Source organism: Gadus morhua, chromosome 12 (assembly GCF_902167405.1).
Source record: "Gadus morhua chromosome 12, gadMor3.0, whole genome shotgun sequence".
Taxonomy (NCBI): domain Eukaryota; kingdom Metazoa; phylum Chordata; class Actinopteri; order Gadiformes; family Gadidae; genus Gadus; species Gadus morhua.
Genome location: NC_044059.1, coordinates 14,145,951 through 14,163,250, shown reverse-complemented (window position 1 = coordinate 14,163,250; position 17,300 = coordinate 14,145,951). Strand labels below are relative to the sequence as shown.

General features: G+C 45.8%; 1 protein-coding gene across 5 annotated transcripts in view; it reads right to left on the bottom strand.

The window, feature by feature from the left end:
* Window positions 1–11,758: 11,758 nt before the first annotated feature.
* Window positions 11,759–17,300, bottom strand: part of lepr (leptin receptor) — a 64,443-nt gene continuing 58,901 nt past the window's right edge. For all 5 annotated transcript variants that reach the window (XM_030372791.1, XM_030372792.1, XM_030372790.1 and 2 more), the window contains 5 exons: window positions 15,214–15,417; window positions 14,727–14,810; window positions 14,271–14,364; window positions 13,634–13,709; window positions 11,759–13,342 (listed from right to left, as the gene is read on the bottom strand). In XM_030372791.1, coding sequence (XP_030228651.1) covers window positions 12,482–13,342; window positions 13,634–13,709; window positions 14,271–14,364; window positions 14,727–14,810; window positions 15,214–15,417 — 1,319 coding nt within the window. In that variant the 3' untranslated portion in view covers window positions 11,759–12,481. The remainder of the gene's footprint in view (window positions 13,343–13,633; window positions 13,710–14,270; window positions 14,365–14,726; window positions 14,811–15,213; window positions 15,418–17,300) is intronic.

Below are 17,300 nucleotides of genomic sequence, written 5' to 3'. Positions count from 1 at the left end.
CACCGGACCGATTCCTGCAGTCTCACCTCGCGATCGCCCAACAAAAGGTAGGCAGAACCTGTTGATAAAATCCAAACTCTGCATAGTTATATAGGAACCACATTAGGAGGTGAGACTGTGAGAACGGTTCGCTACGGGATATCTCGTGGGGACGAATAGGACTGCACCCCAGCATTTCCCCATAAAACCCGATTGACCCTGAACGCGTGACACATCGAATATCGGCTCGTTGCATGGTGAAAGAATACCCTTGAGACCATAGGGCCTATAAGAATCGGTCATAGTGATACAAGACTACCGATGGCCAAAGTAATAAATGCCTGGGCCATAGAGTGGACCCAGAGGGATGCCTGGGGCGTGAACGGAACCCAGAGGGAAAAGAGGGCCTATAAGAATCGGTCATAGTGATACAAGACTACCGATGGCCAAAGTAATAAATGCCTGGGCCATAGAGTGGACCCAGAGGGATGCCTGGGCCGTAAACGGAACCCAGAGGGAATAATAAATGCCTGGGCCATAGAGTGGACCCAGAGGGATGCCTGGGCCGTGAACGGAACCCAGAGGGAATAATAAATGCCTGGGCCATAGAGTGGACCCAGAGGGATGCCTGGGCCGTGAACGGAACCCAGAGGGAAAGAGAGAAAAAAAAAAAACTAGGCTCGTTGCATGGTGGAAAAATACCCTCGAGACCCTAGGGCCTATAAGAATCGGTCATAGTGATACAAGACTACCGATGGCCGAGTATTGGATGTGTATTAAATAATTCTATGTGGTAAGAAGGTTAGAGTCCTTTATCAGGGTTAAAGTCCCTTTGCAGAGGAAACAGTACGCCTGGAGCATGAGTGACACACAGAGAGACAGTGTGTGTATGCGCGAGTGAAAGAGAGACAGTGTGTGTATGCGCGAGTGAACGAGAGACAGTGTGTGTATGAGAGAGAGAGAGGAAGAAAGAGAGCGAGCGTATTTGTGGGCCGGCTAAATATGGAAATAAATCAATCAATGATAACCCGGCTATGTGTGCAACGCTTGCTTGCTTTGTTATGCTCAACGCTATTTTGCCGTGTCTGATGATTGTGGGTGCGGGACACAGAATGAGAAGTCTGTCGATATGTTTCTGTGTGCGTCTGCGAGAAAGAGGGAATCTGTGAGTGAATCAGTGGGTGTGTATGCGTGGTCCGCTCTATCTTTGCCCGTTAAAACGGGTAAAAGTAAGAATAGATAGATTGATAATAATGAATAATGTCTCCCTGACGTATTGCGTTGCTCTATGGCGTAACCTGCGGAAATAGATAAATTGACAATGATAAATAACCTTTTTTACTGTGTCGCTTCAATTTACTGTTTGAACCGTTAAAACTAGACCTAGACAAGTTGACAAGGATAAATGATATCTCTTTTACTGTGTTTCTTTGAATTACTGCCGGACCTGTCGCATAGATAAACTACGATACTAAACAACATCTCTTTGCCGCGTTGGTTGACGGTTTAGTCTGTTGAAGCAGATTAATCAATAAAGATAGATAACGATTATTGGCTATGAAGAATATCTGGATGTATTGAATAACGTCTTTAGGCCCTGTTGTTGTTTTTTGCTTCCCTCCCCCCTGTTTTTTCCTCCTTTTTTCTCGCTCTCCTCCTCCAAGAGTGACAAGAGTTACCCCCTAGTCTCTCATCCGCTCTCGTGTGTTAGACAGGCCACACAGAGTTATAGCATCACGGCCGCCATTTTTTGAGTTCTCTCACTCAGTCCCAAGCCACACCTCCCCCTCCGCCAAATTTGGACCACTCCAACCTTACCCTTCCCCAACTAGACTGCCCCCTGCTGGACCACTCCAACCTTACCCTTCCCCAACTACAGCGCCCCCTGCTGGACCACTCCAACCTTACCCTTCCCCAACTACAGCGCCCCCTACTGGACCACTCCAACCTTACCCTTCCCCAACTAGACTGCCCCCGGCTGGACCACTCCAACCTTACCCTTCCCCAACTAGACTGCCCCCTGCTGGACAACTCCAACCTTACCCTTTCCCAACTACACCGCCCCCTACTGGACAACTCCAACCTTACCCTTCCCCAACTAGACTGCCCCCTGCTGGACCACTCCAACCTTACCCTTCCCCAACTAGACTGCCCCCTGCTGGACCACTCCAACCTTACCCTTCCCCAACTACAGCGCCCCCTACTGGACCACTCCAACCTTACCCTTCCCCAACTAGACTGCCCCCTGCTGGACCACTCCAACCTTACCCTTCCCCAACTAGACTGCCCCCTGCTGGACAACTCCAACCTTACCCTTCCCCAACTAGACTGCCCCCTGCTGGACAACTCCAACTCTACCCTTCCCCAACTACACCACCCCCTGCTGGACAACAACAACCCTGCCCTTCCCCAACTACACCGCCCCCTACTGGACAGCATCAATACCAATCCAACCCCGACTCTCGATCACCCCCTGCTAGAAGAATTATCCCAGTTACTAAAAAAGTTAAGAAGACAAACCTCCCCGCACCCGGCCTTCAGTGCACGGGCGTCCACAACCCCGACCACCCCCATTTGTCGACCTACACCATTAAGGCAGTACAGAGAAAGGAAATAGAGAGTGTGTTCAACTGAAAGCGTGTGGTGGCCATACGCCATAAAATACCACATATCCAAGGAATACATTCTCTGTCCATAGGTTTCACCTGAACAACCCCTCTGCTGGCCGAGAAAAGGAACTACCACTGGTTTCTCCCACACCCAGCCCCCGGAGCCCGCTCGCTTCAAGGCGTTATGGCCGCACCCAAAGTGGGAGGGAGACACGCAGGGAGAGAGAGCGTGTTCTCCTGAAGGAGGGAGAGAGTCACAGGGAGACACGCAGTGGATATTCACATTATGGCTAATTTGTTTTTTCTTTAAGTTTAGTTTTTATTTTGTTTTTTGTCTTCCTAGGATAACAGTAATGATAATCTAATGCAATTGGACTAAAGAAGGTGTTGCTATTAACTAAGTGATTATTATTATTTTCACACAGGAAAGAATAATTGAATAAATATGGATATGATAAAGATGAGGATAATAATTAAAAATATATACATAAAGTAAAAACGTAATCTTGATAAACTGTACAAGTAGGACTACACCAATTAAAAATATAGGGTAAATCTCTTTGGTCAAGGATGACGGGGATTAGCGCTACATCTGCTGGGAAGGGATCCCACATGCTATGTTGTCGATTTGGATTCGGAAGTAGTGGGTTTACCTTTCAAATGCCACTACTGCTGCTGCAACACTTTAATAATTTTAACTCTGATAAATGACTTTTTGTTTTATAGTTTCCCTGAGGTGTATCTTTCACGCACACACACGCTGCATAGGGCAGAAGCGGCTGAAGACTCTGTCTCCATCCCTCAACCTTGCGATCTATACCACCATATAGGTGGGGATTGATCGTATCCCAGGTACGGCATCCTGCAATAAGCCAGTATGGAAGGCTGGTTAGCCAACGACGGGTAAGATCCCACCTTGAAGCCCCGGACGACCTAAGGCAGGCACAGTCACGATTACTTGGCAAAGTCGCTGTGGGCACTGGCTTACTTGATCATGAAGTCACAAGCTGCAACAATCATAGGAAGTGCCGGGTGGGGTGTAGGGTGGAGGAGGAACAGGAGTCAGGTATGTCAGCTCTTGCAGCAGAGGTGGTCTTGGAACGGGGCATGTCGCGTTTTATTTTATTTTATTTTACCTTTGTGGTATAGAAGGCCACTAACGCATGTACGTTTTTTCGGTTTAGTGCATGACTTTGGAACAGCGTGGTTTCAGGCGGCTGATGGTAAACCCACCCATATTGGGCTTTGGATTTGGACATACTGGTTTCGATTTCCCTTCCCAAAAGATTGGCTTTAATTTGCTGATGGTTAAGGTTAGACGTTTTGACGTTGGTTGCACCAACGGCGTTCTTAGATTTGCTTATCATTTAATGCGCATGGTTTTGACCATTGCGCAAGGGGTGAGGTATTGAGGAGAATTAAAAAAAATAAAATAATAATAATAATAATTAGAAAACAAGGTTTTTCTTCACCATACTTGCAAACAATGATTGACATCCACTTAAATGAGTGTGAAATACAGTGTTCAACAGATGGGTAGAAGCAGTCCCATCAAAAGACCAAAGTGCGACTACAGTAATCAAGTTTCCGCACTGACCTGGATCTAGTCATGCAATTGGCGTGTGTGCACCATTTACGGTTTGGGCCGTAGTACCACTTCTAGAGAAGAAAGTATAGGAAGAAAAATCCTTACAAAAACAATAGGGATCCAACCTGTTAGCTTCGACCCCTAATAAGAACTAGAACTGCAAGCAGTTATGCAGGGGTCCAAGAGATGTGCATTTCGCTGGCACAACGCGAAGCATGTGTTCAAAACGCTACCGTGAACCTGTCGATACGAAGGTTTTGACTGTGGGAGGTTCGGTGTGGGAGATATATCCCCAAACGCGTTTTCAGAACATTCATTTGGCCAGTTAGGAGATGAACAATTCCCTCGTTTATGGCGGCCCCTAATGGCGAAGTTTTGTAGAAGATATACAATTTCCTTGTTTATTGCGCCCCCTAATGGCGAAATTTTCCGAAATATTTATCGAACGACATTAAGGTTAGCACCAACATGTGTGTAAAACTTGGACTCGATCCGATGTCTAATTTTGGATTCTTTTGGATTTTAGATTTTCCACGTCTAATTTAGCTAATAAACCAATATTCAAAACGCTACCGTTTCGTCGTCGAAGGTCGGATCAAAAAAGTGTTCGTATTTATTTTTTTGTGTGCGTCTGAAGATGTCGAGTGCAAAGTTTGGTGTTGATTGGTCAAGAAATGTGGGAGGAGTAGGGAAAAGGCAGTTTAGCGGTTTTCGCGATTTTGCGAAAAAAGCAAGCAGTTATGCAGGGGTCCAAGCGATGGCGGCCCCTAATGGCGAAATTTTGTAGAAGATATACAATTTCCTCGTTTAATGTGGCCCCTAATGGCGAAACTTTCCGATTTTTTTATCGACATTAAGGTTAGCACCAACATGTGCGTAAAATTTGGACTCGATCCGATGTCTAATTTTTGATTTTGGATTTTCCACGTCTAATTTAGCTAATAAACCAATATTCAAAACGCTACCGTTTCGTCGTCGAAGGTCGGATCAAAAAAGTGTTCAAATTATTTTTTTTGTGTGCGTCTGAAGACGTTGTGTGCAGAGTTTGGTGTTGATTGGTCATGAAATGTGGGAGGAGTAGCGAAAACAGTTTAGCAGTTTTCGCGTTTTTGCGAAAAATAATTATAGACGCAAATGGGCGTGGCCTATGCCAAAAGATGCAGCAAACTCCAGTGAATCTGTGTGTCTAACGTTTTGGACTGTGGGAGGTTCGGTGTGGGAGTTATAGCCCCAAACGTGTATTCCTTGGTATAGCGCCACCTAGTGGCCGGCATGTCTGGATAGGGTCATCTGCGGTCACCTCACGTACCTGGATCTAGTCATGCAATTGGCGTGTGTGCACCATTTACGGTTTGGGCTTTGGTACCACTTCTAGCTGGGAATAATAATAATCCTTACAAAAACAATAGGGATCCAACCTGTTGGCTTGGACCCCTAAAAATCCTTACAAAAACAATAGGGATCCAACCTGTTGGCTTGGACCCCTAATAAGAATTACAAAAACAATAGGGATCCAACCTGTTGGCTTGGACCCCTAATAAGAAAAATCCTTACAAAAAAACAATAGGGATCCAACCTGTTGGCTTGGACCCCTAAAAACGCTCGATCAAAGGCCCGGCCCGAGTAAAGTGGTGGGAAATATCGGCCCGACCCGGCCCGCGTCGGGCTCGGTCTCGGGCAGAGAATCTAAACACTGACTGGAACTATTTAGCAGGTGTCTGTAGGGCTATATCAGGAGTTAATGCACGCACTGCAGCCAATCAGAATACGAGTATTCCCCCAGACCGTGGTCTAAACAATATTATTCACGAGTTATAATCAACCCCTACACATCAATATTAATTATAACCCTGTGGAAATTGCAATAAGTGAGAGATACAATTTTGCACGTTGAGCACAGTTGTGTGACTCGTTTATTTAGTAAGAGAGAAACAGGAAATCAAAACGTGCTGCAAGTAAACAAATCCCGCATGGGCTCTGACGTCATGAGACGCTCGTGATCCTTAATGGGACAGCGATCCCTGAACCACCAAGACAGTAAACGACATGCCTAACACAATTGAAAGAACAACACATAACAAAATACTGTAGGTGAATTATGTTACACTCACTACAACCCATTAAATACGGTATGATTTCGGCAACGTCCACTCGCGACACTGGACTTGCGAGGCATCGACGCGGACGTTCATTCACGTAGCCAAAAACAAGAGAATAGATGGCTAGATAAAATAAACATCAAGACATACAATTCTAAAAAGAACAGATGAAGCAGCTACCCTTTTTTCCTTCGCGGTTTGCCTACAGAGCAGCGCACCTGCATTTAATATATCCGTGTATTGTCACAATTTCTCAGTATCAAAGGTCAAAGTAGAAACGGGTGGCCAAAAGCTGTCATTTGTTAGTTATCACAGACAATTTTCTACAATGAATGATCTGTACGGAGCTCCATAAGGGACATTTGGGAGAACGCTCCGGGACAGAACATTAGTATGGAAGTCGTGCTTATAGTGACACGACAAATAGGCTACTTCCAATTGAAATACAAAATTTAGAAAATAGGCCTACGTGTCCCTGATCACGTTTCAATAGATTAAATAACGTGACTGTGTCACGTATTTTCATGAGACCAGGTTCGAGCGTGTGCATGGGTTGAATTGCGTGTGTCTCACGCCGAATGCATAAGACATGAGAGCCCTGTACTTACGTGACACAAACCAGCACCGCAAACGTTCTCTCTTGCTTGAGATGACGTCTTTCTTTATAGGTTCATGGGTCTGATGCGCCGATTTCCCATGCTGATATCTCCGGAGATTCTCAGGCATCTTCGACAATTTGGCTATAGATTGTCTCATTACACGCTAAATAATATAATTATAGCCTAATTATATATATAGCCTATATATATATATAGGCAATATATATAATTAGGCAATATATATATATATATATATGTATATATATATAGCATTTATGGTTTTTGCATAAACATAACTAGGGTGCACTGTACTATCTGAGAACACCCTTTCTGAAGCCTCTCTCTCTCTGTCCCTCCCTCTCTCTCTTTCTCTCTCTCTCGTACCGTTTTGTGGAGCACGTTAATTGTCTGAGAACACTCCCATTCAGAATGCATTGGTTTACATTTCGTTCTGTGTAGCACGAAAAAAGTCGGACTATTGTGCTCTGGAACACGCTTCAATAGATTAACGTTCGTGCGCATGAGCACGAAATCGCGTGATACCGGGTTGCATGGTAAGTTTACTTTGGATGGTCACGACATTATGGCTTTAATGAAAACCTCTATGGTAATTAATGGGATTTTTACTTCCGGAACCACACTGCGTGTGAGCGTGAGTACCAGGGCTATGCAGCAGGTTTTTCTGGCGACAAATTGCCTCTAAATGTGTCTCTGAATTGACTTTGTATGGAGTGGCACCGGACGTTTGTCGCGCCTGCTAATGCATTCTCAATGGAGAGGTGAGCGGGCAGAGAGGAGGCGCAGCGTTTTGTCAAGCGGCACGTCAAGCGGACTCACTCCCGTGAAACTGTCGCTTCTGTGCTCGTCGAACGCATGCGCTCGTGCGTGTAAACCTTTGGGAAAGAACTGTTTATCTTTTGACGCGACAGGTGGAAATTGAAGGAATATATTGATCTACAGCTATTAAAATTAAAAACCGAATAAAGTAGAAAAACCTCTCCTGGAACCGTTACCTTATCGTGGTGGAGAGGTTTGCGTGTCCCTGTGAACCTGAGGGCTGTGTTGTCTGGAGCCTTGTGCTCCTGGTAGGGTCTCTCATGGCAGAGTGGTCTCAGGTGAGGGGCCAGACTAAGAATGGTTCAAAAATCCCCAATGAACAACGAAAGAAGAGGAGATGTGACCCAGCCCGGAGGAAGCCCGGGGCCCCCGTCTGGAGCCAGGCCCAGACGGAGGGCTCGATGGCGAGCGCCTGGTGGCCGGGTTTGCCACGGAGCCCGGTCGGGCATAGCCCGAACAAACTACGTGGCACCCCCCCTCTCTTCATCCCATGGGCCCACCACCTGTGGGAAGACCCGTTGGGGTCGGGTGCGCAGCCACATGGGTGGCAGCGAAGGTCAGGGGTCTCGTCGGACCAGACCCGGGTGGCAGAAGCTGGCTCTGGGGACGTGGAACGTCACCTCGCTGTGGGGAAAGGAACCGGAGCTTGTGAGGGAGGTGGAGCGCTATCAGTTAGATCTGGTGGGGCTTACCTCCACTCACAGTCTCAGCTCTGGTACCGTACTCCTGGATAAGGGTTGGACTCTATTCTTCTCCGGAGTTGCCAAGGGCGTGAGGCGCCGGGCGGGTGTGGGGATACTCCACACCCGATATAAATCCCCGGCTGAGCGCCGCGGTGTTGGAGTTTACCCCGGTAGACGAGAGAGTCGCCTCCCTGCGCCTAAGGGTTGTAAGGGGGAAAACTCTGACTGTTGTTTGTGCGTATGCACCAAACAGCAGCTCAGAGTACTCGGCCTTCTTGGAGACCCTGAATGGAGTCCTGTATGGGGCTCCAGTACGGGACTCCGTAGTTCTGCTGGGTGACTTCAACGCCCACGTGGGCAACGATGGAGACACCTGGAGAGGCGTGGTGGGGAGGAACGGCCTCCCTGATCTAAACCCGAGCGGTCGTTTGTTATTGGACTTCTGTGCTAGTCATGGATTATCCATAACAAACACCATGTTCGAACATAAGGGTGCTCATAAGTGTACCTGGTACCAGAGTACCCTAGGCCGAAGATCAATGATCGATTTTGTGATCGTGTCATCTGATCTGAGGCCGCATGTTTTGGACACTCGGGTAAAGAGAGGGGCGGAACTGTCAACCGACCACCATCTGGTTGTGAGTTGGATCAGGGGGGATGGATGAATGGGGGAAATTTCCGGATAGACCTGGTAAGCCCAAACGAGTAGTGCGGGTGAACTGGGAACGTCTGGAAGAGGCCCCCGTCCTAGGTATCTTCAACTCACACCTCCGGCTGAGTTTTTCTGGCATTCCTGTGGAGGTTGGGGGCATTGAGCCGGAGTGGGCGGTGTTCAAAGCCTCCATTGCTGAAGCTGCGGTGGCTAGCTGTGGCCTCAGGGTCTTAGGCTCCTCAAGGGGCGGTAACCCTCGGACACCGTGGTGGACACCGGTGGTCAGGGAAGCCGTCCAATTGAAGAAGGAGGCCTTCCGGGATATGATATCCTGGAGGACTCCTGACTCGGTTGCAGGGTACCGACAGGCCCGAAGGGCTGCAGCTGCTGCCGTGTCGGAGGCTAAGCAGCGGGTGTGGGAGAAGTTCGGAGAGGCCATGGAGAAGGACTTTCGGTCGGCACCAAAGTGTTTCTGGAAGACTATCCGGCACCTCAGGAGGGGGAAACGGGGAACCATCCAAGCTGTGTACAGTAAGGATGGGACTCTGTTGACCTCAACTGAGGAGGTTGTCGGACGTTGGAAGGAACACTTTGAGGAACTCCTGAATCCGAATAAGACGCCCTCTATGTTGGAGGCAGAGGCAGATGGTGTTTCGTCGTCAATTTCCCTGGTGGAGGTCACTGAGGTAGTCAAACATCTCCGCAGTGGCAAAGCCCCAGGGATTGATGAGATCCAGCCAGAAATGCTAAAGGCTCTGGGTGTTGAGGGGCTGTCATGGTTGACACGCCTATTCAACATCGCGTGGGAGTCGGGTACAGTGCCAAAGGAGTTGCAAACCGGGGTGGTGGTTCCCCTGTTCAAAAAGGGGGACCAGAGAGTGTGTGCCAATTACCGGGGTATCAGACTTCTCAGCCTCCCTGGTAAAGTCTACTCCAAGGTGCTGGAAAGGAGGGTTCGGCCGATCGTCGAACCTCAGATTGAAGAGGAACAATGCGGTTTTCGCCCCGGACGTGGAACTACGGACCAGCTCTTCACTCTCGCAAGGATCCTGGAGGGGGCCTGGGAGTATGCCCATCCGGTCTACATGTGTTTTGTGGATCTGGAGAAGGCGTATGACCGGGTCCCCCGGGAGAAACTGTGGGAGGTGCTGCGGGAGTATGGGGTAAGGGGGTCTATCCTCAGGGCCATCCAATCCCTGTACTCCCAAAGCGAGAGCTGTGTTTGCGTCCTCGGCAGCCAGTCAGTTTCGAGATGAGTTTTCTCAGAAGGGTGGCTGGCGTCTCCCTTAGGGATAGGGTGAGAAGCTCAGCCATCCGTGAGGAACTCGGATTAGAGCCGCTGCTCCTCTACTTAGAAAGGAGTCAGCTGAGGTGGTTCGGGCATCTGGTAAGGATGCCCACTGGGCGCCTTCCTTGGGAGGTGTTTCAGGCACGTCCAGTGGGGAGGAGACCTCGGGGAAGACCCAGGACTAGGTGGAGAGATTATATCTCAACACTGGCCTGGGAACGCCTCGGGATCCCCCCGTCAGAGTTGGTCAATGTGGCCCGGGAAAGGGAAGTCTGGGGCCCCCTGCTTGAGCTGCTCCCCCCACGACCCGACCCCAGATAAGCGGACGAAAATGAGATGAGATGAGATAAAGTAGAAAACGTAAGTAAAATAAGCTGAATGAACTAATAAGTTAGGATTAGAGATGTCCGATATTATCGGCCCACCGATATTATCGGCCCGATATTAGCATGAAAATGTAATATCTGTCAATATCGGTATCGGAATTTTTTTGCCTTAAAACCCTTTTCTTTTTTTTTTCTTTTTTTTATAGCTCAAATAAATGTTTTCAAAATTGTGCAGTACAGTGCACATTGTAATTGACTCATATTTGTGCATTTATTCAATTAAGGTTATTGAGTTTTACTTAAAGAAACATACTGCTATGTTGCACATAGTTGTTCAGGTACAATGTTTTATCATTTGTGAAGTCAAGTTTGCCCTATTTGTTGTGGGCATTGTCAAGATTATCTCAGGGAGAGTGTAATCCAAACTGTTGTCTGAGACCATTAAAAAAAATAAAATAAACATGGCACTTTTCCCTTAAATTAAGTTGAAGTATTTTTCTTATTTTGCACAGACAATGTTAACATTTGGAAAGCCTTGTTGCATTCAAGAATGCATCCAGTGGGGCATCACAATAACATTAAGCATGTTGTGTTAATTCCACAACAGGAGATATGTAATGTTACCTAAATTAGGTTTGAGGAAAAATAACCCAAATATCGACATCGGTATCGGCTGATATCGGAATCGAAAATTTAGAGTTGGACAATATCGCATATCGGATATCGGCAAAAAAGCCAATATCGGACATCCCTAGTTAGGATATATCACGTGGACAAGTAATCAATATTTTACGAATGGGATACGCTAGTGAAAGGAAACTGTTTCCATGGTTACCAGGAGTAATCGCCTGGCGTTTCCTCACGGAGCGCTCCTCCGCCTGTCACTTCAATGGGGAGTGCGACATGACGCCGCGGGGCCAGGTGGCAACGCGAGCGGAATGTCGCCTACCCTGTGAATCTGCCATTATACACATTGGCAGATTGCTCTGGCGATGTCAGGGAAGGCTACGAAAAGGACAGTTGCTATTCAGAAAGGACCCATTATTGGTCTATTTCGTTAAGGCGAAAGAGCAATCATCTGAGACAGGATACCAGTGGTTCCATTTACATTCCAAATGTATTCATATAAATCCAAACCTACCTATACGAATAAGTAGGTCTTCTCATTTCGGTTTCTTGTTTTCCTCTTATTACTAAGAAACAATGGTCCTAGAATAGTCTTGGATGAGTGTTTAGATGAGGGCATTGTTTGTAGCCAACGTTGCCCAAAAAGGATGTGTATAGTACAACCAGGTGAGTTCACCAGTTTCTTTCTTTACTAGTCCATCAGCATTGCCTAGTTTATTTTTTTGATATAATTGACCATTGAATAATCCTCCCAATCCCAGCAATGTTTCAACACCCTGTCCAACCAGTAACAAACCATTACGTCACTAAAATACAAAGTGTGCTCATGGCCTTCACCAATCAATATTGCATCAATATTTAAAGCAATAAAATATATACCTTGCGTCCATCATATGTTTTTCACCCTTCTATGAATAATAAGTACTTTATTCCAGGAAAAAGCACAGTAGAATCTGGGTCTAAATGGCCCTATTCATAAATAAATAAATGCCTTTAGATGCCTGGGCCTACATGTCTCTCCCTTAAAACCAAAAAATAGCATTATCAGTTAACAGCTACATTTGTAGTAATTTTAAAATCTTAATATAATTTGCATTTGCAGCGTAATGCTAATAAATGTCACAAGCCACAATATGGAAATGTGTGCAACATAGCAGCACAAATTAGACTCACAGCGCTTATGGCAAAGTTAAGTTAGGCACTGCCATAGTTAACAGATTGGGGCAGGCACTCCTGTGGTTCTCTTTTGGGTTGTCTTGTGCAAAGTGCAGTTTTAAACTGCGGGAGGTACACTGGAGCAAAGTCTGCAGACCTCTTTGGGTCCTCATCTAAAGACCTGAGCAACACGTTGGATCCAACAGAACAGTCGCCACTGCTCCAAACGCCAATCTTAAGCAGAACAAGCTTCATCACTTCCCTCTCACCGTCTTCCCCAATTCCCTTCTCCACCTCCTTCTCCTCTTCCTCCTCCCCCTCGTAGTCCATCCCCAGGTAGTAGAGGTCCTTGTCCTCCTTCACCCCCCCGTCCTCCTCCTGCTCCGATGTCACTGAGAACTCCTCCACCGAGTTGTAGGAGCAGGAGCGCTGCACATCGCCCGTCTCGCCGTCACGGCAGGTCTCCAGCTCCCACAGGCCGCCGCGGAACGATCCGGAAATGTCAGAGTTGTTGGCCGAGAAGTTTCCCTCGTCACTAGAGCTGCCGCTTCCACCGCCGTTTTCGCTGTTGTAACTGAGGCGGACTAGGGGCTCTGTGATGAGCACAGTGGTATAGTTGACGGAGGACTGGGATGAACTTGCCGCGGTGCTGTCAGCTGACGGAGGGTCACTCAGCACAGAGGCTGAGCCTGGAGCCAGGGAGGCGATGGAGAAGATGGAGTTGGGGCTGGAGCCCGTGGCCAGGAAGATGGTTGGGACTCGCTCCAAGGCGGTGGCCGGAGGCGGAGGGGTATTTTTCTTGTCGACTATTACGGCTTCACAGAAGCTCTCGGTGGGCAGAAGGAGAGGCCAACCCGGTAGAACGCCCGGGAGTTGGAACAAGTGGTCCATCGTGTTCACCTTGAGAGAAGGACAACACAAGGTGTTGAGGGACAGCTTAAGGTGGGCTTCATTTCGTTTTAATAAATGCTTCACAGGATTCACAACCTTGGTCCCTTTTCAACAGACAGAAAATGCATTGATGCACAAAAAGTGTACACTTCTATTTGTTTATCTGTCATAAATATTGATAGAATAGCTTTTTTTAATTGCTCAATGAAAAAAGATATATATATATGTATATATATATTTTTTTTGTGCCCAAAACGGACCCACAGCTTAACAGTCCTTTCTACTGTGACTCGCCTCTACCTTTTGGAAGTCCAGCCCTTTGGCCCAGGAACAGTTGTATGGGTTAGGAACATCCTTCCACACCAACCTCTTCATCCTGGGAACCAGACACAGTGGAGTTAACACAGGCACTGTGAAGCCACAGCTTTACACTTATCCAATAGACTCATTAACAGTTAGCTAAAACGGGTGGAAATTCTTTAAAGCCAAGTATAACACTGGAAATGTTTTGGACTTTTTAATGACTTAAAAGCATAACTGTATGAAGCCCTGTTGAAACGTCTTCCATATTGCTGTTCGTAACATATTCTGTCAAATTAAAACTACAGATTTCGCTCCCAAAACAATACTTAGCTCACTGTGCCGAGTAGTGTTTGTGTAGTCGTGGAAGATGGCGTTTAAATGTTGGGCTCCCTCATCATGGATATCCTGATCGATTTTAAATGACAGGAATCAATCAGGAATGTCAATGTTTGACCCCTGGTTTTGATGTAGAATCTGAATGTTATTCAACAATTAACCTATTTTCTTTACCTCTAATTTTTTGTTATATGCTGTTACCGTGTCTGAAATGTCTATGCTGCTTGTCTTGGCCAGGTCTCTCTTGCATATGAGGTTTGTAATCCCAATTTAATAGACAGAAAGATGTTATTCTTACTGGTTCTGAGAGAGGACTAGAGTGACAAACAGAACGATGCACAGGAAGGTGATGATCATCAGCAACATGTAGGCTGCTGGGTCCCCCCTAGCGGCTGGAAAACAACAAACACCATATGAAGCGCTGTGAGCAGTAGCATGTAGCAAGTCAAATACCTTTAGTCATTTCATTCTTGCAATGAAAATCTGCCTTTCCCTGTGCCAACATTTGCCACCGTACACTGGGTAGGCTGGTGGACTGATCTATCAATCCATTATAGATCTTGGTGGGCACACCCACAAGTGATGTCACTAGGGCACAGGGAAAGGACGTTTTTCTCAAACGGCTTGCAATGGCTAATCACAGTCACACCTGGTGGCTTGAAATCACCCCTTTAAGCAGCTGTAGAGGGGTCACACCCTCTGAGGTTATGCAGACAATGCAGTGCTAATATTGAAGCAATATAAGAAAGTTTACCTGTTGAGTATGCAAGCTCTCCTTCTCCATCAGCAAACACAGGGTACAAGGTGAAGCCGTACTGATCATGGTCAGAAAAGTCACCTATGAAATGATATCGGGACAGTCAATTGTGAATATAATCACAAAAATGATATCCTTACTATGATGTGTGACGATTGACACTACAAATAATCAACTAACAATATATAGTCATCTACAGCTATAAAAACAGTGTTGATCAGGCAGTTTAAATTGATGTCGAAGATTTCTATGTAGTTGAATCAAGTTTGTTTGAAAGAAAATGTATGAATTGAATGAATTGTATGTGCATGTATAGGGTATGAATTATACTGTTTATATGCATTTGTATTAAAGACGTGTTGTTTGTTTATGTATTTTTGCTTTTTACAGCTATATAAAGTGCTCTTTTGTAAAAAAGTTCTCTAATCTCAATGAGACTTCCTGTTTAAATAAAGGTAAACTAAAAACACAAATGAGGACCTACCCTTTAAGTATTGGGAGTGTTCAGTGTATGGGAGCCGGGCCCAGGGTCCACCACCAGTGCTGGTGTGGTCTTTGTCCTGGGGTCTGAGTGCTGACCACTGGACTACCATAGCTAAGGGAACAGAGCTGTTTCTGAGCAGGCTCCAGAGTAGAGAAACGCAGCTACTGTTGATCACCTCCACCTGGAATGTCGCCACACAGTGGCCTGCAGTAGACGGAGGAGAAATTACAGGATGGGTTCAATACAGTGTTATAAACACCACACTAAACGCTGCTCAGATGAATGAATATTTTGATTGATTTTTTTTTGATGATTTTTTTTTAGCGATTTACGCATTTTAGAGCTAAAATGCAGCATAAAGATAGATAAAATGATAAAATTGCTCCTTAAAAGATTCCCCATCGGATACATACAAAAACAAATATATGATACACTTTTTTGGGACGCAAAAAACAGAACCATAGCTCTTTTTTAATGCAGCTATTTAATTTTCACGCCATCCATGAACTTCAAATCAAACATTATAACAGTCAGAAACATCTTGAAAATTGGATCCGATGTTAAGATAAGATAAGATAAGATACAACTTTATTAATCCCCCGTAGGAGAAATTTGTTTGTTGCAGAACAGCCCAGCAGCAGTGAAAGGACACAGGATAAAATAACAATGCAATAAATGCATTAAATACAAAGTGCTAATGCATAAGTAGACGCTTATAGTTAAAATAGGGACAAAAACAAGACAAACAGAACCAACATCAAGATGGATGATGCATAAACACATATATACGCATACCTAAACACACACACACATGCATATGCAAACACATAGACATACACAAACACAATCATCATCAGGCACTGTTGAACAGCCTAATGGCTGCCGGCACAAAGGAGCACCTGAAGCGCTCCGTCTTGCACCTGGGGAACATCAACCTGTGGCTGAAGGTGCTCCCCATCTGCCACAGCTCAGCATGGAGGGGATGGGAGGGGTTGCCCATGATGGACTTGAATTTGTCCCTCATACTCCTCTCCACCACCACCTCCAGACTGTCCAGCTCAAGTCCCACAACAGAGCTGGCTTTCCTAACCAGCTTGTTGAGTCTGTTTGACTCCCCAGCCTTGATGCATCCTCCCCAGCACGCCCCAGCAAAGAACAGCGTGCTGGCTACCACAGACAGATAAAATGTCCTAAGCAAATACTCATTAATAAAAAAAGATATTAATATCTCAACAATCTCAAAGTCTTAAGGAACTATTAGGCTGAGCCGAAGAATGAACAATTTCTTTTTTTAAAAAAAAGTTTTATGTAGTCTATTGTGACAGTTTTAGTAACCGTTTTATAAAAGCAATAAGTCACTTGGGACCGTGATTTACCTCAATGCTGGCTTCAATGGCGTCATTAATGACCAACCACTCAGTCTGTCCTGGTGCCTCCTCAAAGACACACGGTCCTATCTTGCACCGAGAGCAATTTACTTTCTACACTGACGCAAGTATCGTTGCTACTTTGCACCCGGCGCAAAGCAGATTTTCCCCCGCAGCAAACTCTCGCCACTACACTTGCACCCTGAGAGGCGTGTCGGCAAAAAGCAGAGGCGTATTCCGGCAGATGATACATGGTGCTATTTTACTGATCAAAAAAGCACCACTGATCGAATAATACCTGGTCTAAGTGCACTAGCGGATAGCGCAGTTTGTGTTGCTATTTTGACATACCATGGCAGTAAACGATTAGCCTAATTTAAATATTATGATGATGATGTGGATTGTGGAAGCAATTTTTTCCATAGGGGCTGTATGAATGAACACTGTAGTAGGCTATGCCAATCGTTAAAATAATATTAAAAATAATAAACTCGAGCAAAGTAGGCTATATCCCAGCCTTCCAAAACAAAATCTCGTTTTAGGGTAAATTATTTCGTTGGTCAAATTATTTTTGAAAGAACAGCTGAAACAGCGGTAAGAGGTTGTACTTTTAAAAGAATGCATCTGCAAACACCGTATAGCAAATACATATTTTCTTGACACATACATCATGTACAAGCCCATAACTTTTAGGAATGATGAGTATTTGATCGTGAGAAA